The 23,029-nt window shown below is 47.0% G+C and overlaps 1 protein-coding gene across 1 annotated transcript; it reads right to left on the bottom strand.

The window, feature by feature from the left end:
• Positions 1–7,665: 7,665 nt before the first annotated feature.
• LOC122376279 (torso-like protein) lies at positions 7,666–15,477 on the bottom strand. The gene is made up of 3 exons (XM_043356079.1): positions 15,373–15,477; positions 13,285–13,413; positions 7,666–10,096 (listed from the first exon to the last, which is right to left on the bottom strand). Coding segments are annotated over exons 1-3 (1,047 nt in total). The 5' UTR covers positions 15,375–15,477; the 3' UTR covers positions 7,666–9,180.
• Between the last annotated feature and the right edge of the window lie 7,552 nt (positions 15,478–23,029).

Below are 23,029 nucleotides of genomic sequence, written 5' to 3'. Positions count from 1 at the left end.
TTTCGACGGAGGGGATTCCGTGAGGCGTAAGTCTCGTTAAAGGGACCCTCCCACCTTAACATTAGTTTTGAGTTGAGATAGCCAAATTGGTGGCCATGGCCTGAAAATCCCGGTTTGGGCATTCACAACATCGAAAAATGCTTTAATTCGGAGATATGGAATTTCAAACTTGCAGTTTTCGGATTCTAAGGGGCTAATGCATTGGTATGCCCCCTTAGAATTTGTGACGTCAGCGGAGATCTAACGATTTTTAAATCTTTTACTAAAACGTTTGGCAGCACGCGGTGGTATATGCTGCTTTGCGCGCAACAAATGCCGCACTTTCAAATAAAGTCGCTAGGAACAGCGGAGATCCCAAAAAGTAAACAAAAGTAAAAGTCTAATATCTTGAAAACCGGTGAATATTTTTCGATGAAATTTAGTAGATATTCATTTTTGCTCTTTCTGAACCGAGCGACATCACTTTCATGCCAATTCATTAACTTTTTTGAAGGTGGGAGGGTCCCTTTAATTTCATCATGTTTCATGTTAGCTGCGGGAAGCATGGCAACAGTTGCTATGGCCTATGCAGCTAGCAGCATTGTGCATGTGATGTTCAGTTGGTTGTGTTGAAGCCCGCGAGTTCTCTATGACACGGGCGCTGTTCAGCTCTTGTGTTTGCCCGTTGATATCTAAGTTCGCTCACACGCGTTGTATTGACCATATCTGTGATAACTGATAACTCTGCTGTCAGTGACTGGCGCGGTCAACATAATACACATAGTTTCTTTACTATGCTTTGTTACGTTATCGTTTTTGTTCACTGTTTATCGAACCTGAGTGGTGCGGGAGGCACGAATTGAGTGTTCCTTCAGATCTCCAAGATTTGTGCGCCCCGCCCCCGACTCAATGAATGCCTCTGTGTTTGATTTTCCCTCTCCGCGCGTGGCGTGCCGTCACCAACTCGAAGAACAGACCACCTTTATCGGTCGGGGTCACCCACCGGTTATCGGCCAGGCCCTGTCAGCGGCGCAACTGATACTGAAGAGGGTCGCACTTCTGTCCAACCATTCGGCAACACCCTGGTAACACCTGATAAGTGTGTTCTCCAGACAGGTAACACCCTGGTAACACCTGATAGGTGTGTTCTCCAGACAGTCATTGCGCAGTGCGCACCAGACAGACGGCCGGCGGGATCAGACCGCGCCGGACAAGAGCGTGCAGATACTGGCCGAGTTATGGTTCAGCACGGCATGGCTGAGTGACTTCAGGTTTATTGTTTGGAGATTGGGATCGTTTCGTTCTGTTCTCAAGGTAAATAAATCTTCCGTCCCGCATGGTAGACAGCTTTATTTCAGGTAAATGATGCCGGACACGAGAGACATCATACGACGTTGGATTATGTGAATATCGTGAATATCGTTTGTTTGTCTTGGCTACATGTTCGCAATATGTCTTGTGAGCCGCCTTATCGGCAACATGGGAATTGGGTAGCAAAGCTGTATCTATCAGCTACCTATAAATCTATCGGCTCATATTTTCGGGGAACACCTGGATATGCCGTGCCGAATGTCGAGAATAACCGCTATCATCCCCATTGACATTACCCATAGTCTTGAATCACAGTTGGTCGTTATCTCTCTCTCTCTCTCTCTCTCTCTCTCTCTCTCTCTCTCTCTCTCTCTCTCTCTCTCTCTCTCTCTCTCTCTCTCTCTCTCTCTCTCTCTCTCTCTCTCTCTCTCTCACTCTCACTCTCACTCTCACTCTCACTCTCACTCTCACTCTCACTCTCACTCTCACTCTCACTCTCACTCTCACTCTCACTCTCACTCTCACTCTCACTCTCACTCTCACTCTCACTCTCACTCTCACTCTCACTCTCACTCTCACTCTCACTCTCACTCTCACTCTCACTCTCACTCTCTCTTTCTCTTTCTCTTTCTCTTTCTCCCTCCCTCCCTCCCTCCCTCCCTCCCCCCCCCCCCTCTCTCTCTCTCTCTCTCTCTCTCTCTCTCTCTCTCTCTCTCTCTCTCTCTCTCTTTCTCCAATTCTCTCTAGATACCTTTCCGCCCATCGTCCTATCTCCCGCTCCATAGGAACTGCTTTTTGTGAAGGAGTCGGTACTCCCGTATTACATCGGCATTTTCGTGTATGTACAGAAAACTCTGTAAGCACAGTTCTTTCAGGGCACGGCAGAACGTCTTAAGTCCATTAGTATTGTGCCTGCCTACGGTTCGCAACAGACTTGAGTGCCGCATTTCTTTGGAGATCCACCGCTGATCTGACGGAATTCGCAATCCTTCCATCAACCGCTAAGCTGTGGTTCCGTATCCAACGCGTTTGGCGAGCAGTAGGAGGGTGCGGTTAACAGTCACTGTTCAAAGAAAACTCCACCGGTCTTCCCAGCACAAGGGATGACGTCATCGGGCCCCACTGGCGGATCCAGGGGGGGGGCCACGGGGGCCATGGCCCCCCCCCAAAGGCCTAAAGTGGCCTGTTTGGCCCCCCCCCCCAAAACGCCAGAAAAATTGCTAAGAAAATATACCTTGATGGAGGTTTTTAGCCACTTGGTGAAGTAAAGCTTTCCACAGCATAATAAGGAAGCAATATAGTAGCAGTGAGGGTCAGTCAAAAGTTGCGCGAGCGGAGTCGACCTTAAAAAAAGACTGTTGTTGGCACGTGTTTATGGCGCGGCAGCTGGTAGTTGGCGGTGTTTCGCGTGGTGTGGCATCACTGGCGGATCTGGGGGGGAGGGGGGGGGGGCACGGGAGCCTGAGGTGCCCCTGACAGGCCCGTGGTGCCCTTGCTAGGCCTGTGGTGCCCCTGGACCCTGGCAGGCCTGTGGTACAGTCCACAGCAGAAGTAATGTGGGGTTTCAGTCATGGGTATGTTCTGCTTCTGAAGCTTAGGAACGATTAGCCAGACTACAATGAAACTTTGAATGTAGCTTATATGTATCGTCACCCTTGCAGCTGCAACATTAGCTATTGACATCTTCTTTTCAATCACTTCGTATTAAACAATCGCCAGTCAAAGCCAACCGTTGAGTTTGGTAAAACCCTACATTACTTAAGCGGTGGGCTGTACCTCTGGCGGGCCTAGGGTGCCCCTGCTAGGCTGCTGATGCCCCTGGGACCTGACAGGACTGTGGTGCCCCTGACAAGCCTAAAGTGCCCCCAACAGGCCCGTGATGCCCCCGACAGGCCCAAGGTGCCCCTGCGTGATGCCGTGATGCCTGCGAGGCCGGCGCGGTTGCCCCCTGCGAGGCCGGTGGGGCCCCTGACAGGCTCATGGTGCCCCTGCTAGACCGGTGGTGCCCCTGGCAGGCCGCTGACAGGACTGTGGTGCCCCTGACAGGCCCAAGGTGCCCCTGCAAGGCCGGTGGTGCCCCTGTAAGGCCTGTGGTACCCCTGCTAGGCCTCTGGTGTCCCTGACAGGCCCATGGTGCCCCTGCGAGGCCGGCGGCGCCCCTGGCAGGTCTCTGGTGTCCCTGACAGACCTGGGGTGCCCCTGACAAGCCTGTGGGGCCCCTCACAGGCCCGTGGTGCCCTTGCTAGGCCTGTGGTGCCCCTGGCGGGCTGGTGGTGCCCCTACTAGGCCGGTGGTGCCCCTGACAGGCCTGTGGTGCCCCCGGGCACCAAGGGGGTCATGACCCATGTGGCCCCCCTTGGATCTGCCACTGATGCATAATATATTGATTTGTAAAGGCGTTATGGCTTATGCAATATGCAATTGCAGGCACTTGGTATCCCTCACTTATCCCTCATTGGGGCTCTGGCGGGCTCCTGAGGGCCCACGTCTATCTCCGGGAGCCCATATAGACAGGCTCCTCTGGGTCCTTTCAGTACACTATAGCATAAGAGGTCTCCATGCGAGTCCTATACATACATCTGAGGGCGTACCCTGATGTCTGAGGTACCCAACTGCAGCTCCAATGGTCTCTTCTTACACTGGCGGATCCAGGGAGGGGGCATTTAGGGCCATGCCCCCTTCCCAGAGGCCTAAAGTGGCCCGTTTTCCCCCTCCCCAAACGATAATGAAACATAGTTCAATCAGGGCGTGGCCCAGGAGCCGAGTTAGACAGGGCTGTTTTACCACCTCCCGGCCCGCAAAGGGACCCAAGCACGGACTCGAAGCGGGTTAAAGAGACCCTCCCACCTTCAAAAAAGTTAATGAATTGGCATGAAAGTGATGTCGCTAGGTTCAGAAAGGGCGAAAACGAATATCTACCAAATTTTATCGAAAAATATTCACCGGTTTTCAAGAGATTAGACTTTTATTTTTGTTTACTTTTTGGGATATCCGCTGCTGTTCCTAGCGACTTTATTTGAAAGTGCGGCATTTGTTGCGCGCAAAGCAGCCTATACCACCGCATGCTACCAAACGTTTTAGTAAAATATTAAAAAATCATTAGATCTCCGCTGACGTCACACATTCAGAGGGGTATCCAAAAGCATTAGCCCCTCTGAATCAAAATGCTGCAATTTTGAAATTCAATATTTCCGATTTAAGGCATTTCTCGATGTTGTGAGTGCGTGCCGAAACCGGTAATTGTGAGCCAGGGACCCCATTTTGGCTATCTCAGCTCAAATCTAATGTTAAGGTGGGAGGGTCCCTTTAACTGGTCGATAAAAACAATGGTGAGTGTTTACAAAGTAATATAAAGGCATGGGTCGGGTGGGCTACCATTTGTATATTTTTCTTTTTAGTTAAAAAAAATTCATAGTGTCAGGGCTGTGACGAAAAATAAGTGGCCTAAATCCGATGAGAAAACAGGATTTGGGGGTACCCTAGGTTTGGCTCCTGCATGAGTTGGCCCCCCCCCCCCCAAAAAAACGCAAGCCTGGATCCGCCAGTGTCGGGCCCTGCCTGACGTCACAGGGTCAGTACCTACCTGTGGAAGGGAAATCCGCTCAAGGGTCGGTCGGCGCGATACATCTTTACAATTTCTTCACCAGGGTTACTGGCTACTGCATTATTGCACCGCGAGGAACAAGACATTCTGAGGGCCATTGATTCGGAATCGGTTGTAATGGGTAGGGTGGATACTGGATTCGGATGATCCGCGAGGAGGATAAATCTTAGGTACCTACATTGGGATACATGGGATGTATAGATTGGGATAAGGCAGATTGCAGTTCGCTCATGCCATTTACTTATTGAACATCCGGATTTTTTAATCACGTTCTAATCAGCGATAACAATAGCCATCACTGCTAAAGATTTCGAAATGGCCTTTCCTTTATGAAAGCTTAATTCGAGTACCATGACATGGTGAGACGTGACACGTAACGATACATGACGCTATTGGATTATGGGTGATGAAAATAGCACCGGCGGAAGGGTCCAGTAGCCGGGGGTGACAGGGTATGGGGGGGGAGGGGGAGGAGCTCGACCCGTGACAGTGCTCTGCAGCACTGATCGGCTGTATATCTGGACACATGGAGGGAAAATATTCCCTCTGCTAGAAGCGATACACTTGTGCGGACTATTTTTATGGTCTTTCGATGACAACAAACAAGAACACACCCCAGTCAAACCAGTAGCGGCGGAACACCTTCAATTAAGGGGGGGGGGGGTACTGCCGACTTTTGGTCCCATTCTTTCCATGCAACGCCCATAGGGCTAATGTTAAAATGCCAAAATCAAAGGGGGGCACGGTGCCCCGGTGCCCTCCCCGTTCCGCCGCCTACGAGTCAAACTTCTCATTGAATAGCAAGCTGTGTGTTATTACTCGCGGGTCCCCTCGCTGCATTCCCAGACAGTCTGACACGTGCGGAGCGCTGAGGTCAGGTCAGACAGGTCACGACCCGAGATTGTCCACCCCGCGCGGCGGCGCCGGCGGCGGTCAGCCAAACACGAGGGTCGGACTCGGGATCATGTTTGGTCGGTGTCGTGTTGTGTCTAAGACTGCAGACCTGTTGTCTGATCTACTTACTACAGAGTCGGGCCGTCACTTGATGCACATTGTACATCTCTTACCGGTGTGTTTTGCAGGCGAGCAATCGTAACATACCCGAAATACCTATACCTGCGACTCTGGAAAATAAATTTATTTCAGGAGGAACTTTTATGTCGAAAGATTAACTTACGGCAGGATAACAGTAAAATGTTACGAGCAATGCAATCGACGTAACTGACTTTTGATTGTATTTGTATGTTAATGTAGACCTATTTAAATAGTTTCGAGTATTTAAAAAAAGACCCGGGGGCCGGGAGGACTTTAGCTCATCTGTGAGGACATAAGATACGTTCAAAATTATGACGGGTATGAGCAGCATCTCCCCGAAAATACCTACGTCCTACAGGTAACACATAACAGTTCAGAGAGTTATAGATAAGTTTGGGATGCCGAGGGTAGCAGTGTTCAATTGAACGATTGATTGAGTGGATTATGTCAGTTATGTATGAGGGTCTGTTGCCATGCCGTGTCTCATTGCTTTAATTCTGACCTTAGATAGTTCTAGAATAATAATAAAAATCCGGTATGTTTATAGTTAGTATGGCAATAAGAACCACCGTTACCTGAGTGAATTGCTATGAAGAGCGTAATAAATTCAAGTATGCGCACTGCGACAGTAGACGCGTTTACACAGGGTTTGTTGCAAGCTTATATCTCCGTCCGTGATGTTGCAAAAGATGCCAATGGTGATTGGTGCTTAACAATTTACAAAATGATCCCCTCTAAATATTTGAAGACCATTGCATCGAAATTATCGCCAAATTAACGAGCTAGAGCCTCGTCAAAAATGCTATGTAAACCGGGTTAGTGTCTCCCAAGTCCCATCTACCTTGATGCCTCCGTGCGGCGGCTCACGCTCGATGTGTTGGTGGCGAGCGCTCGGTTGTCCCGCTGTCTGCTGCGGAGTGGCAGAGTTCATTCATTTCTAACTCTGCTACTCACTACTTCTCCTGTTCAGAGTTAGGTCCCGCTATCCGCTACTTCGCAACCAGGTACAAGGACTAAGTTAGGTAGTCCCGAAATACAAATAGCGGATTAGCGGAGTAGCGGACCAAAATTTGGCTACGCCCACCTCTGTCCCTCACATCTGGTGTGTCTGGACGACAGGCACATGCTGGGGTTAAATAAATGCACCTACATGTAGTTAGGATTTTAAATGGCCTTTTCCTCTATGATTAATTGGAAATTCAGTAAAAAGTAAATATTATATTGTTTGGCAAATTATCGAACAACAGTTCATTCTCAAGCCACATGAAACAATGTTGTCAATTGAAACAATGTTGTCAATTGTTGTGCATTTTTTCATAAGGTATTGCATCCAAACTGTTCGCGCAAAAATCCGATTTTGACGGTTTTGCCTTTTCGAGGCTAAACCGCGCCGTTGAGCCAAGGTAGAATCGTAGAACGTTTTAGCAATTATAACTTCAATTCTCAGTCTTCAATTTCAGATTCAATTCTGTCCAACGTTATAGCTCTGCATTGGTTTATGAGCCTAATTCATTTTGTGTTAGAATATTGAAATCGGGAAATCAGACATCGATGACTTCTAATGACCCAACCTATTAACCTGACTCAAAACATGTTAAGATTAATTTGATTTTGTTTGACGACCTTTTGAACGTCGCTTACCAACCTCCCTAGCAGGGCGTGAAAAATAAATTCCTGCCTAGTTCCAGCGAGGTGCGGAGTTACTGGTCTACGAATATCTCTTAGCACACCACGTACTTGATTTCTATCTATATTTACACGAAACAAAACATATCACAATACAGAGATACATACTTATTCGTCATCTAACAAACAATAGAAATCACACCTCGTTCCAGTCCGAAAGGCTGCCAAAAATGCATTATTGGCACAATGCGCGCGCACCGCACAGATCACATGATGCCTCTCTAGAGGTAGCTTTAATTTATTGGCAAGCATGTAGCAACAAGTCATGCCTACAAAATGCACTTGTAAAAATTACTTGGGATAACCATCACAAATGATGTGGATAGTGGTACACATCCAACGAATGGCGACCAGTTGAATCTGTGTGCTGCATGGCCGTATGGAAAGAGGCAGAAAGGCTTACTCAATATGATCTCGATATAACTCGATATTAGCTGCGTTATAAGTCGCTGAGTTCGTCAGTTTGCCTTCCTCTATCTCCGGCCGTCTTTAGAGAAATATGACGCAGTGATCTCGCGGGAGGGAAGCTACTTGACAGCGACGCATCGGGGAGGGAAAACCAAGGATAAAGTCCTTCTTTGTGCACCTGTTGGCAATACTGGGCAATACAAGGAAATAGTCAAAGCTCTATATAAATGCGCAAAATTCAGTTTCAGATTAGTTGAAAGTGACTGATTTACATCGAAACCATGCTTTATTTCCGTACACCTTTCAATCTCATAAAAAATGGAGAAAAACGTGAGCAACTCAATTCTTGAAACGCAAAAGGTATCGGCACGCACACAGACATAGGCAATATACTATATCGCCATGTGGCTTTTTGAGCTTGACAGCAGTCAACTTACAACATATGTAATATGTATTCACAGGCACGTGACAGTTGACCAAATATGGTAAAATACATACGAACGTGTTCGACTGACTATGCGCAGTTGGACTCAACTGCCTTTGCGCACTTCGTTGGATGTCAACGACATCATCGTACTATATCGACGCACGTTTTACGATGAGCCGCTAGGCGGATAGCACTCTGATACAGTGTCCTCACCGACAAGGCAAGATAAGCTCGATTTCTCTGTCTCTCACTAGAGTGTCCCACATAGGTACTGTTTTTGTCTTCCGCCCCGATGGCAACACCCGTTGTCAGGCGACTGCGGTAGGTATCGGGTTCACCCACCCAGCACAGCTCAGTTGCCTCAGTCGCCAGAATTCTGGACATTGCTGAGTAGCGGTGGCGCGGTCAGGCAACTTGAGTCTGTCGGGTCAGCTCCGTCGCCACTGGACCGGGCTGGCCATGCCGGAAGTGATGCAGCAAGGTCGATGACGCGCGAGAAGACTGCATCTCTCACAGAACGCTGCGCTGGTCTCCGGCACATGTCATGGGGATCGCCGGAACTGACGTTACTCTCGGTCTGGGTCTATGGCGTGTCCTGAGGACGTCTAGAAACTTGGGGAATGAGCAGTGGTGATGTCTGGTCTAGACATCGGGCGCTGGGGATTCTGGGGGCGAAGTCCGCTCAACTGTGACCAGCACAGGAGCGTTTTCGTGGAGGACATCGACGAGGCTACAAGTTATGCTCCCAGAGCAAGAACATGTTGCTGACCACCTCCTCGAACCTCTGCCTGAGCGTGCTGTTGCCGATGACGTGCTGAAGACCATTCAGCCTCATACCGGTCACCATGACGCCAGAGTACCTCTCGGTCTCTCTGAGCAGGTGTTGGCTCTCCAGGAGCAAGAACAGGCTCTGGTAGTATCTGAACCACACCTGCTTACCCAACTGAGGCGCGATCATCTGCCGGAACTTGAACGGCGCACTCGCCAGCGTCACCCGCCCAATGTGTGAGGCGTACCAGGGACTGAAGAGACGGCTGGACCCGTTCAGAAGGTGAGGCTCAGCCTCAGACCTCTCGAAGAGCTCCTCTAGCTTTGGTGACGTCTGAGGATTGTACGCGTACACCTGATACACGAAATCCCCAGTGGCGAAGTTCGAGAAGTAGTGTGTCCCAAACGTGCTGATGAGTTTGTCGTTGGCGGCCTCGGGATCGGGAGCAGCCGCTGCGCTGCGTTTGAACCTGCGGTTGACGCGCGGGTCTCCCGCCAGTCGCACGCGGCGCACCGGTCGCTCCAACCTCACCAAGACATAGTAGAAGGAGCTGTTGAAGTAGGTGGGCTCGATGCCAAGCCTCTCGGCGATCCATTTTGGCGGTGTAGCCGAGATGAGTGCTTTGTGCGGCTTGTCGGTGCCGTCGATGTGGAAGTCTGCGAAGAGCGCCTGCAGGAGCTCGTAGGATCCGCGACAGAAGTCGAACCGCGGTCGGAGTCGGAACGTGCCGTTGTGCGGCGTGGTCTCCGTGTAGTAGGAGCGCGGGGAGAATACTTGACTGGCCTTCCCCAGGTACAGGTGATGGCCGAAATTCTGTTCAGTGACGAGGTCTTGCTCCTGCGGCAGGATCTTGAACAGGAGCGCCATCTGCCCGTACCTGCCGACAGAAAGGTCAGGTGAGGTCAGGTCAGGTCAGGTGGGGTTTAGGCGGCGCGCTAACAGCTACAAATGACCAGCGTAAGGTCAGAGGCACGCGGTTGGTTGTGCTTAATTGCAAATGGAGACATGTTTTCCTTTGTTGAAGACAAGGTTTAGCTTACTTTTGTTCAACTTTTAAACGCTTTGGACACCAATTTCCTGTTCATATGGTTAAGTCAATTGCGTCCCCCAACGGCAAATGCTGAATGGGCTTCTGATCTCAGCGATTGCCGTTGCGACGAAAAATGCTCTGTTCAACCGAGCGCCAGCTCTGCATCGAGTTTCCACGGTGCAATTTAATCGGACGAGAACAGCTCCATAAATCTGAGGAGAACCCCATGACCACTCTCAGCCGCCGACTTCCATGCTTCCCAAGCACTGCTGCTGGCACGGAGAACGAAACCAAGCGAGCTTCGCTCAATGCGTCGTCAATGTGCAAGTACCCAAAGCTGCCATCAGTCTGGACTAAACAAGCTGACCTCGATCGTTCTGCTGCAAAACATCCTGCTCGGCGAGGGCGATTTTGAGCTCAGTTCAGCAGAAATATATTGACCTAACCTTTCTATAGCAGACCTAGGTAGGTGCCATGGCACGAATTGGGAGGCTGGCTTTGTACAGCAGTTCAGTGCGCATGCACCGTACGACGTTGTTTCTATCCCAGCGCCTCGTACACATTCGAGTCTATTGCCCCGATTTGATGCAGTCATGCACGAAGGTTAATATGCCCTTTGTAGGGATAGTATTTGTTTATGATTATATTCAAACCATTCGTAGTTCTTTGTTTGTGCGCGTGCTGACTTTCGGAGAATAAAAATAAGGAAATTTCATTGCACAGTTATATGACTTCTCGTGAAGCCTCATGTTCATTTTCAGTCTCATGCCTATTGGCTATTGGGTCATTGGGTGATTATCGGTTTATATCTGCTCAATTCACCTGTTGCATTTTTTATCTTCCTTGAGATAGTTCCAAGCGATTAAAGGGCTTTTCACAGAATGTAACGATACGTTTTACTTTTTTCTTGGGCTGCGTACTTGATAAAAACGATCAATAAGATGGAAACCACGTCGGCTGCGTTGATAACATTGATTAAAAAAAAAAACTAAATGCATAAATGTGTAATGAAAAGTCGGAATGCTATAAGTTTCTAAGCGAAGCAGGTTAAGTTGCATTTCCGTGAAAGCGAGAGACTCGTTTGTAATCTGGGAGGGGCGGTGTCACTGAACGGATCTCACAGGAGAGGAAGTCAGTCCTTGATTTGACCTTGGGTCTTATCTGTTTAGCAGTATGATGGTGCTAATCCGCTTGGATAGGTCTAAGGCAACGTAATCACCAGAATAATGCCGCCGGTATCAGATGGACTTGTTTGCATCTCGATTCATTCAGTCAAACCCGATTGGAGCTTATCTGTCTTTATAAGGAAGGTTAGGAGTCAGTAGCGAGTTTCGTGTCAATGTTCAGATGATGCTCCTACTGGTGCAGCTGCTGCTATTGCTGTCGCTAAGGTTCTTTTGTGCTTTCGTTCATTCATGCTGCCAACTTTTATGTCAAGACACCAGACAACAACGGCTGTTAGTTTTTTTTTTTGTCTTGAAACTTCACGACACTAGTGGATGAAAACGAGAAACGGTAAAAACCCTTTGACAGCATACGAGTTTGATTTCAGTATTCGTGGCGTGCAAAATATTACCAATCACTTGATACCAATTTGTGTTGTAAGAACTAAGAAATAACAGCTTCTATGAAAATTCCAACGTGGTGATGCTGCTGTACCGGCATTTCAATGGCACCATTGAAGGCCAATCATCTCAGCTGTTTGTGATTGTTGTTATCGGTTACGGGCCTAATAACGTTTGAATTTAGGTCGCGACTGACCCGACAGACAACAGTGGCTTGTTGTCGGGTGTGTAAGTACCGTCTGATTGCCAGAGACCGGGTACACTACTTGTTCGATGAGGGACATAAATGGCGTTTCCCGAGGCATAAGAGGCAATTTTCCAAATATGCATGCGTTTCATATGGAGGACAGAGTTAGCCCGGTGTGAGATTTACCGAACCGTTTGAAACGGATATGCCTTTGACAAATGCAAATGATAGACCTTATGGGCATTGGAATTATGCATTTGGACGGTCATCGCAATTCATAACTCATTCATAAATGTTTGTGCATTTGCAACGTTTTTGATAATGTTCACGATGAGCTTGGAATTTCAAATCAAAAATAATTTTTGCCCATGAAGCACCAGACTCCCAAACCAACACTTCACTCTATGAATTATACCCTCTAAACTCGGGAATGCTACCTGTGCGTGGCACCTAGTTAGCTGCTCTGGACGGGGCCACGCTGATCAACAGCTGAGCGAGTGCATCGCTGACCGTTTCCGGTAGGAGTCCGTTGCTTTAATCTCGAGTCAAATGGACAGTTCTGCTACTGAAGGTCACTTTTATTTTATCTATTCACTTCTGTATTACTGATTACTGTGGTACCGATATGGAGCAGTCAATCATATCAAATAAGACTCGAGATACGTTAGCTTGAGACACATAATTAATCTATCTCAGATATCATATTACCTATAAATAGGAATGCACAACCAAAAATACACGGTGATACAACATTTTATTGCACTTTTTTATTTAAGTGGTCGATTTTTGTTGCATTTCACAGGCTGCAGTCCCGTTTGCAGCGGCGGGCAAACGGCTGTTTCATCTAGTTCCGGTGTTTTTCATTGCAACGCTGACCGAAGCCCATTGACGTTAAAAAAACTCTGTCTCAGGGAGCATATCAAACATAAATGCAAACCTTAGTCATGTCACAGGTACTGATGCAGACTGTTCAAATCTGCAGAAATCGTGACCGGAACATTAGCGGCCCACATGGGAAAAGTGGGGAGGCAAGTGGGTGGGACCGATTTAAACGAACTTCGACAAATTGACTTTAATATGACTTTTGGCTGTTGCTATTCTTTTGAAATGGCATGTAAATTCATAAAAGTTTCCGATTTTCGCCCATTATCTGGCGAATCACAAATTATTTTTGTTTTAAGGCTCATGCAGATCACTGGGCATACATCGCATGATGTTCCCGTTTTGATTATACCATCGAAGATGGTCATAACAGATACGCTAACCGCACTGTTTCTGCTCACCTGTGGAAAATATCGACAGAGTAGCCCACCGGTACCCGGTACTGGAAGTCGGTGACGGTCATCCCGCTCCTCGGAACCAGTACCAGCACGGTCAGCGAGATCAGCAGCGGGCTGAGCACGTGCAGCCGCCTGCAGTGGGGTCAGCGCAGGTCAGCGTACCGTCATAGGTCAACGCGGGTCAGCGCACGTCAATATAGGACATCGCATGTCAGCATAGGTCATTTCAAACAAATGCAGGTAGTTACAGGTCAACAACGGTCAACAAAGATAGGAACACATCATAAACGTTCAATCTCGGTCCAAAACAACTTAGCACAGACAGGTGGCTTTAACAGTTTTGTTTATTCATCAAAATGCTATAATAATGACGATAAAGCCTTATCGAATGTGTCTTGAGCTTCTCACTTTGACATCATTACTGGCATACTGTAAGTTTTTGTTTATATAAACGATTTATTATGGTCTCGTAGTATGTGCAACAATGTTTCTTATGTAAATTTCACGTAGTCTTATTTAGCTAGTTTCATTTTAAAAATACCGTTTTCCCTTCAGCATTTAATGCTCGCTTATAACAAGCCCCGTTCTGCTACTGACATAACGGACTGCAATGTCTAGCATGAGTAATACCCAACAAACGCTCGCAATGCTATGACAGATATTTCTTTTACCAGAATGTAACCCTACTAAAACACATGTGCTTGCCATATCCAAAGCACCCTGTGGTTACACTGACAAACGGATTATCCATGCATGTATGCCGTACTTCCCAGTCGCTTACAAAAAGGCTCACTAAGCAGAAAATGAGTCAGAATGGAAACAAACACCTGGTAGGAGCTCTAACGGTGGCTCGACAAGTATTCGACCCATATACAGCCTTATCAGTGAAATGATCAGATGTGTCAAAAAGCTCACACCTAGAGATTGTGCCCCTGCCAACTATACAGCCTAGCACCAAACCGGTATGTCTCAAGGCTGGGACTGGGATTAAATAAAGCCTGGACGGTGCAATGGTCCGGAAACTAGCGCGGTAAGCACCCCGGGCTAAGGCTATTTGTACTTGTAGTGTCAGGTGAGAGAGCATGCTGCCACCGCAAAGATTTCAGGCAACGGAATGCACCCGAACCGAGATGAAAAACACGCACCCATGAAGGATAACTCCGGAATTTTTACACGCGAGCGTCGGGAGCTTTGCAATAGTAGCATTACAGTCGGCTCTAGATGACCTGGACCCAGTTCATGTAAAAACCCGTTGAATAGTGTCACTTTGCCAGGTGTCACTTATTCAAAGGGACACTTTTGGTAACGTTGGTGAGGTGTGTACTGTGTACCAAGGGCGGCTATACGAACCCATCTGCCGTGTCGCCCTTTTAATAGTTAATTAAGTGCCACTTAGCAGCAAAGGGGCTCTATATGGACCGAGCCCTAGACATTCTGAATGGTAGGATACTTACTATTGCAATGCTTTCATCAGTGGCACATTTATTAATGAGCTCCTATATTTTCTTGTTGTTTATGTTTTATAGGAAATCAGGGATAACGGTCCTGCGACGCCTGATCGAACTGCAAAGCTTATTTTTGTGGCGAACACACGCCGTGACGTTTGGTTGACACAGTTTTTGCTTTACATCGGGGTGCATGCAAGCGATGCACATGAAAAAAATGCAACCAGCCTGGAATTACCACAGGCATTGCATGCAACTAATTTGTAAGAATTTCTTAGTTCCTAGTTCTTAGTTCCTTAGTTCCTAGTTCCTTAGTTCTTAGTTCTTAGTTCCTGTTGCTACTTGCTAAGTATCTAACCTATCTAACGTATACCAATTTTACATGCAAGAACGCCTTGATCATGAAAATTTATCTAATCAATAACCTTAAAAATAGCTTTTTACAAACTAATAGTACGCTGATAGAAACGATAAAGAGTAAAAGGAATAAAGTGATAACCACAAGTAGAAAACTTTGGCCGTTTGTTGAAAAAGCATTGTCCAAATATCTCAAAATAGCTAGATATACCCAACTACCATTCATAAACATTTTTACACTAAAACAATAAACGCAAGGGGGCTCAAAACCAAACAGTTGTCCACTCACATTTCGGATTTGAGGTGGAAATCCTGAAGTCCGGTTCACATTTCGCGCCGTGACCGCGGAAAGACCAACACCTCTGTCGACCACCCGTACCCCCACCGAACCGCACCGCACTGCCGCTACCTCCCGGTCCCCACGGCACGGTTCGCCGTGCACGGACAGTAGCGTCACCTCGCGGAAGAGCGGAGCGGAGGACCGGCCGCGGAGGTGGCAAATCGAACGAGCGACGCGACATCTGGGAGCTCGTATCGAGGGGTGCGAGCCCGCAGGGGGCACTGCGGAGCTGGACCTCAGCTCGACGTCACTGGTAAAAAGGAGCGAACGGTTGGTGCAGGCGGTGGCCACGACTTCCTACAAAATAGAATATGTAGCTAGGTACTCTGATATATGCACTAGAATATATGCACCTGATTGTCGAATGCTTTTAATTATCAATTATTAAAAAAAAAAACTTAACCGGCTTAACCACACTTCTAGTCTATATGAAATGACAGCTATTCACAAGCTAGCTAAAAGCACCCTCAGACCTCAGGGCAGTTCACCCATCAATAGGGCACTATTCCCAATGGGATGACGTCCTGTTTCGGTGCATAAGCTGGTGGTCCAATTGGCTAAATGACTCCCCCTCTTACTTTCATTTACGGCTATAAAAGTCATAGATCGAAGGAACCTCATGGGTTTGTTGACACCTACTCCAATTTTCGCCTCGGGGCTCATTCACCGAAATAAAACGATTCTTGATTACTTCCGTTACGCAATCAAATTAGCAAAAAGCCGCTAAACAATCGTCAAAATCCTGAAAACATCGATATAGTTGGCAGCAAACTGTTGAACTTGAACAACATATGCGCTTCAAAAACATACTCCCCATTCTTCACAGCATCGTATCAACTTTGTTCGGCACCGGCCCGGTCTGATCACATCGTCTCCCATTTAACCACATTCCACCGATCCGCTTCCCACCCTTGGGAGCAACCGCATCCTAGTATACAAGATATGGCACAAGTCACCACATCGCGGCCGGAAGCCAAACACTCATTTGTCCTCGTGTCCGCAGTGACATTATCCAGATGGCCCCCACCTCATCTTCCGGGCAGCTGTGCATTCCCCACTCGATGAGGGGATTCCGGGCCTCTCGGAGGACAGGGTAACATGATGTGGAGGTGGGAGGGTGGGAGTGAAACTAAACATTGTATGGTGTATGACTCATTATTTGTAGCGTGGGGGCAATCACTCATATCTTGTAGCATGGGGCTATTGCCCCACGCTACAAGATATGACAATATACAGATGAGTTCATGCTAAACCATGACCTGCTGTGGCCACTTGGCGAAGGTTCTATCCAAAATAGCAAAGTCGAGGTGCTGTGTGTTAAAGCTTACGGTGTAAATGCAAGTCACTTGATTGTTCTGGAAATGTGCGAAGCAACTGGATTCCTCCAGGGGTCGCTCTTTTATTTCTTTGTGAACAGTTCGTGAACAACGTTTGTTTGTTTATTTGTTTGCTTGCTTGATAGTTTACGAATTCCTCCATTCGTCCTCTGTTCACGAGCAATGGTCTGTTCACGAACAGTTCATGAAAGTTCATTCCTACATGCCGGGGTATGTCTTAAGCACAGCACGAGCCGGGCAGTAAAACTATGACCAAGAAACTGTCGGTGTCAAAATGCCATGTTATTTGATAGGCCGGGCAGGAAACAAAAGTTTACTGCCTGGGTTTACTGCCCAGGGCAATGACCTCTAAACTACAGTTTATCGCATTAGCCCAGAGGTATAATTGACAGGGAATGTATAATTGACATCATTATTGCATGTTGCCGCGTAAAAATAGAAAACTAACATTTTTTGGTAAAAAATATCTGCTCTGCTTATCAAGGGTTTTGAAATATTTTGTATTGGTTACAAAGCCGAAATTATGGTACCTAAGATATGCGCCTATTAATCGAAATCCGTTATCGCTTGTTGTCTTATCTTCGTTTGATGTCCACTGATACCTTGGGCCTAATTTATTGCATTATCATTTGACAGTTTCCTCGAAACAAACATGTAAAATATGGAAAATATAATGTATTTCACGAATGTTTAGCCATTGGGGCATCAACAAAGTACGATTACATAAATAAAGAAAAGATTCTTGCAAGAGCACTGGAAAATTCACGTTTATTCACTAGGAATATTATATCTTCTTGTTCTTATGTCGTGGCAAATTATTCATACATTATGTTTCTTGGATATCCAGTTGTGCCATTCTGAGTTGATATTTTCAGACGCGATTCTTTTTGAAGTAAGGTGTTTTGATGCATTTTCTTCTATAAATTTCCTTTAAAGCTTTATCCACAGCAGTACCGCAATCACTGTTAGGAAATTATGGACAAAACAATTGCATAAAAGTGTTACCAAAACCTGTCAAAACTACTTAGCAGGTATGCGGCATGTAGGAAAAATCTTACTGACCTCAGCCGTACGAAATTATTTGGAAACTCGGTTTGCAAAATTTGACTCCGGCCCTCGTGCTTCGCACTCGGGCCTACGTCAATTTTGCAAACCTCGTTTCCAAATAATTTCGTCGGCCCGGTCAGTAATATATATTGACGTTCATGAACAAGTCATTATTACGGAGCGAGCGAAGCGAGCGTAGTCTTTCCTTAGATTAACGGAAATTTCTGAGTATGAGCGGCCGGCCGGCCGGCCGGCCGTGGTCACGCTTTTGCGAGGCTTATATCTCAGCAACCACTTGACCGATTTACATGCGGTAATTTTTGTAGGGTAGCTCCATTCCTTCTACCAAGTATTGCACTATTCCCGATGCATGTGGGTGACCCCTTATGCACGTGCCACGTGCAAAACGAAGAGGTGTCACTTTTGTAATTGTTGCAATATCTCGGTAACTACTGGGCCGATTGCGCTGAGAGTTGGCATGTAGGTAGGCACCCACTAGGCAATGCATATCCATGTGCCAGAGTTGGGGTGCTGCTGCACGTGCGCACGTGCAGGGGTCGTTTCCAGATCTCGAGAACGGCTGGACCGATTGCGCTCAAATTTGGTACACGGTTAGGGACCAGTTAGTAGGGTGCCGTGCAAAAGTCAGATGGGACCCATTTTGCACGTGCGCACGTGCAGGGTGCCGCTTCCAGATCTCGAGAACGGCTGGGCCGATTGTGCTCAAATTTGGCACATCGCTGGAGACCAGCTAGTAGGGTGCCGTGCACAAGTCAGTTGGAGGTACCCCCTCGCAATTTCGCACGTGCAAGGCCCACCCTCTCGCTCGCTCCGTTAGTCGCCCCAAAAGGCGTTATACTGGTTTCTGGTATCCTTCGCATTATACATATAGTCTTTAAGTCACATATGTACACGGTTGCAAGACTGTTACGATGTGGAAAATGCACTATTCACATCTCAATTACATGGAATCGTGATTTGTTATACGAGCAAGGTTTGACACTAAAATTATGTTTTTTAGATATTGCATGACACCATATAAGACGTTACTGGTTGCTTGGTGCAATTGTCGTTTTCCATCAAAAATTACCAATCAAATTGAGCTAGCCAGTCGAAAAAGTCACCAATGGACTCTGAAAAAAACTGCTGAATCGCAGCATGACCTCATGAGACTAAGTTTGTAAGCTAAGTGGATAAGCCCTAATCTAGGTCAACACCTCAAGTTGACTTCACCCAAACAAAAAAGGGAATCCTACGATGCATCTGATCATGACGAATTTGCACGATGACGCCAAACTCGCGACTCTGAGACCACTTTTATTGAAATCATTTACCATAAAGTAAACCCTTTCCTCGGAGCACTTGAACTGAACTCAGAGGTCACAGTTGCCCTGAGACCTTAAATCGGGTACCATCCGCTGTACGAGTAATGGGACCCGCCTTCGTTTCTCCCGCGCGGTTCTAGCTCAATTAGGGGCGAAACGGCTAGAGTGGGTTCTTATCCGCTTCCTGCTTACCGTGTTCGCGAACAGTAAATGTTTATTTGGAAAATAAAACAAGCAACAAAAATTGGATTCCTTTATCCATTACCCTAGCTGACCTAATATTTTTTTAGATAAGCTGCTATCAATTTCAGTGAGTAACGTCTCTTGATTCGTATATGCGTAAGCGATAAAGATTTAAGAATAAAATGGCATGTTTGTTATGTACACCTTCGTGAGGCAAATCTCCTTACGGCAAAGATGCTCGTCATTGGAAGAGGTTGGCTGGACTTCCTACAAGAATCGTACAATTTGCTTGCCTCTATACCATTGTCCCGCTCCCGTGTCCAGTGTCGACCCTCGTCACTCGTGCAAGCTTCTCCATATGAATGAACGGCCCGCAGAGATGGTCGCTCCGCTCTGTCTACATTTGAGCTACTGAAGAAATTCATCAAAACAAAGTCGAAGCATAAACTAACGTATTATGGTTTGATTTGTAAGTCAGTAACAGTTCTTGAGTATAAATAATTTGATATACTGGATTCAGAAGCTTGTCTCCCAGTCACTCACCTCTCCCAACAGTTCTGGATGCGCCCGTGGCGTGTCCACGAAGCGCGCCATAAAGGCTACCCCATCGGGGTCATGTACGCTGGCACGCCGCCCGTTCTCCAAACAGATGATACGGCCACACATCATCCGACGGTCCACTCCACCAAACTTGCCGCCTGCAGGGCAGCTGTGACGTAACATTACGACCAGTGTCGTAACATTACGTCACGATGACTCGGCGGTGGAATTACCGACAACACGGCACGTCATAATGGACAACTCTCTTCTCGGATCACACGCTTCCCCGTAACTTCCTTCCGTAACGATTACTCATAAATCAATTGATATTATCACATAAATATTTACCGCTGCGTAGTCCTCATGTCGCGTTGTTTTGGCGGCCATCAAGCTAGCCAGTAGAGAGCCTAACAAACTTGGCTGCTGGTTTGGTGCCTCTATTCGCAGCTTTGTTCAACGTCCATTGCTGCGGCGACACTTATGTAAATGATGGACATTTTATTCAGAGACATCAGCAGTGCGGGACCAACAATCATGGGTGAGTAACAATTAAAAAGTGTTCTTACCCCCATCCCCCCACCCCCCACCCCGGCCGGGGGGACGTCGGGGGGCATATTTTTGAGGCGTATATTGAAAAGCGAGAGGCGGATATATCCGCCTCTCTCGTTGCCCCTTGGCGGACCTATAGGTCCGCCAAGGGGCAACGACTTCATATGGAGAGCATTGATAATATTTAGCCCATCAACTGAGGAAATGCCAGTTTGGGACATCCGTTGACGCTGCGATAGTTGAGCCATACGGAAAATCCGTGCGTACATGCATTTGCGTGCAATTTGCATATAACATGCAGCGCTTTAGCAGTTACAGGACCCTGAACCACGTCGCCCCGGCGATAAGCATGGCAGCAGAGGCCAGTAGACACCTGATATGCCGAGCGTTGCAGGGCGTTGAATGCGCAGTGAATGTAGCAGTTGAAGCCTCTGAAGCATGAGGAGGCGACAAAAGGCTTAAGTGGTCTCATTTGCAGCCACTCTGGCCAATATCGGCTGGTCGTCATTGCTCTTGAAAGTACCCGAGAGCAATCCATGAATATCTGTTTTTAGAGTTGATTGTCGGCTTTCAATGCATAAAGTTGAGTCCCACGCACAGGAGCTGCCGGACGGGGACGTGCCTCAAGGTGTTGCGTGATTAATCACCTATTGCGGTGCGGGACTGGTTACATGTTTGCGGTCTTAATTTATTTCTAGGGATGGAAAATGGGCATATAGTAGAGCTCGCCTCGTGCGTCGTGTAAACATTTTACTCTCCGCTCCAATAACCAACGAAAAGAACGATACACTCTAATGATTCCATTGGCATTGATTTCGAAAAGGCGGAACCTTTTGACCCACAAATGTGTAGGCTAAAATGTTTGCGACACCCCTATGATTGTTCGTACCGGGTCCACGCCCGTTCCAGTCAGCTCGGAACGTCCTACTGCAGCATGGGATGCACACAAACGTCACAGTCAGAGATAGGAACTCATTAGCATATGCCGAGTTACCGAGCCGAACATCTGCTGCAGTCAGTGAGAACGAGAGGAGCTCCCTCTCCGTGGGGGCGCCGTGATCCGAGGAAAAAACTACGAGGTGAAATCCCGGACAAAGGTGTTTGGGCAACAGACTAGGAACCTACGTCCTACCTGGGAACTTTCAATGGGGATGAGTCATGAGCATAGAAGCGATGAAAGGCAGATCCCATTGCAAGAGGCAAATTACAGTCTTATTGTTTTATTCTCCATTACCATTTTTGCTGTTTGAAGTCTTGAGTCGCGTCGAAATCTCTTATAGGGGAAGTTGGGGCAATGCCGGAATTGGGGCAAAGCCGAAATTCGAGATATTTCGAAAACCGTAAGACATGGATGCCACCTGTCAGTGATGCTCTGAAGCTTAAGTGACTACAATTATCGCATGTTTGTTACGAGTCGTCATTCGGAATACTTCGGCTGTGAGGGCGCCAAGAGCGTTTTCAAGGTACGCGTTCCTTGTACTACATGCGCCTTTGAAGCTGCATTTCTTACTCATTATGCTACCGTTTGTCTGGCCAATTCGGTCAAGTAATCTTCAGCATGTCTTTGCATAAGTGTGCTGCCTATTTGAAATTTATACGGCACGTTGAAAAGTTATGGGCCTGCAAATGAAAGTATGGCTGGCTGGGGCAATGCCGAAAACGTGCAATTACGCACGTTAAAGCACGCTACGTGGACTTTACTGCTGTAGAATAGCAACGCGAATTTTTAGTCACACAAATTACACTTTCAACCGACACAACGGCCTGTTACCTATAAGGAATTATTTACCTGGCATTTTCTTATCATATCACACAATTATAACTTCCAGTGTGCACCAAGCGTCCTCAAGCTCTTAAAACGCGTGTCAGCTTTGATGAATGCTGGATAAAGTTTGAGATAAAATGGCAAAACATCAATGTCGGCATTCCTCGTAGATCATTTCTCCCATTTTCGGCTTTCCCCGCAGTCCGGGGCAACGCCGAAAAAGTCACTTCTTTGATATTTTTAGTTGGTGCGCTTAACGGTATGCGAATTTATCAAATGCGCCTGGTATGTTTGAAAGGCAAAAGACTGGCCTCTCGAATGACGCCAACAAGAATAGCTAGTATGTTGTCTACCTTGCGTGCTACGGGCGTCAGAAAAAAAGTATTCAGCGTTCCCCCAACTTCCCCTACCTACTTGCTTTCATAATAACTTGATTACTTATTTATTTCACTTCACCAACATTTAATCTTCTTTATCTGCTAAAGGCACGAGTTTCATAACCCTACACGTACATTGGTCTGCTGCTCTATACAACTGATATCCAAACAAATTTAGCTCTTGTACATGTAAAAATGAATATCTTGAGTACGTACCTCCATGGCTGCCTATCTTCCGTGCCGAATATCGCAACGTGCGCATTTCGGATCTCTATAGGAATAAGTTCCGCTTGGGCAAATATTATTCTTGCTTTTCCAGCCACAATCTCTCAAGCCAGTTACTGCGCTGCCGTCGGGTTGCAGGGGCACTTTAGGATGATTTGACTGAAATACTTGGCAATCTTACCCTCTTTGAGTAAAATGGCATTGTCCTATGTGACTTATGTAGAGACTTTGTCAGCAAGAATGATAAAAGCTCGCGCG

The sequence above is a fragment of the Amphibalanus amphitrite genome, unplaced genomic scaffold, assembly GCF_019059575.1.
Source record: "Amphibalanus amphitrite isolate SeventyFive unplaced genomic scaffold, NRLGWU_Aamphi_draft 002082F_arrow, whole genome shotgun sequence".
Classification (NCBI taxonomy): Eukaryota; Metazoa; Arthropoda; class Thecostraca; order Balanomorpha; family Balanidae; genus Amphibalanus; species Amphibalanus amphitrite.
The sequence above is the reverse complement of the archived record's forward strand: the minus strand, read 5'-3'. Positions and strand labels throughout refer to the sequence as shown.

Coding starts and splice junctions, on each gene's coding strand:
- LOC122376279 (XM_043356079.1), bottom strand. Junction 10,097..13,284: donor TCTGTCGATATTTTCCACAG/GTGAGCAGAAAC, acceptor TTCTGTCGGCAG/GTACGGGCAGATGGCGCTCC.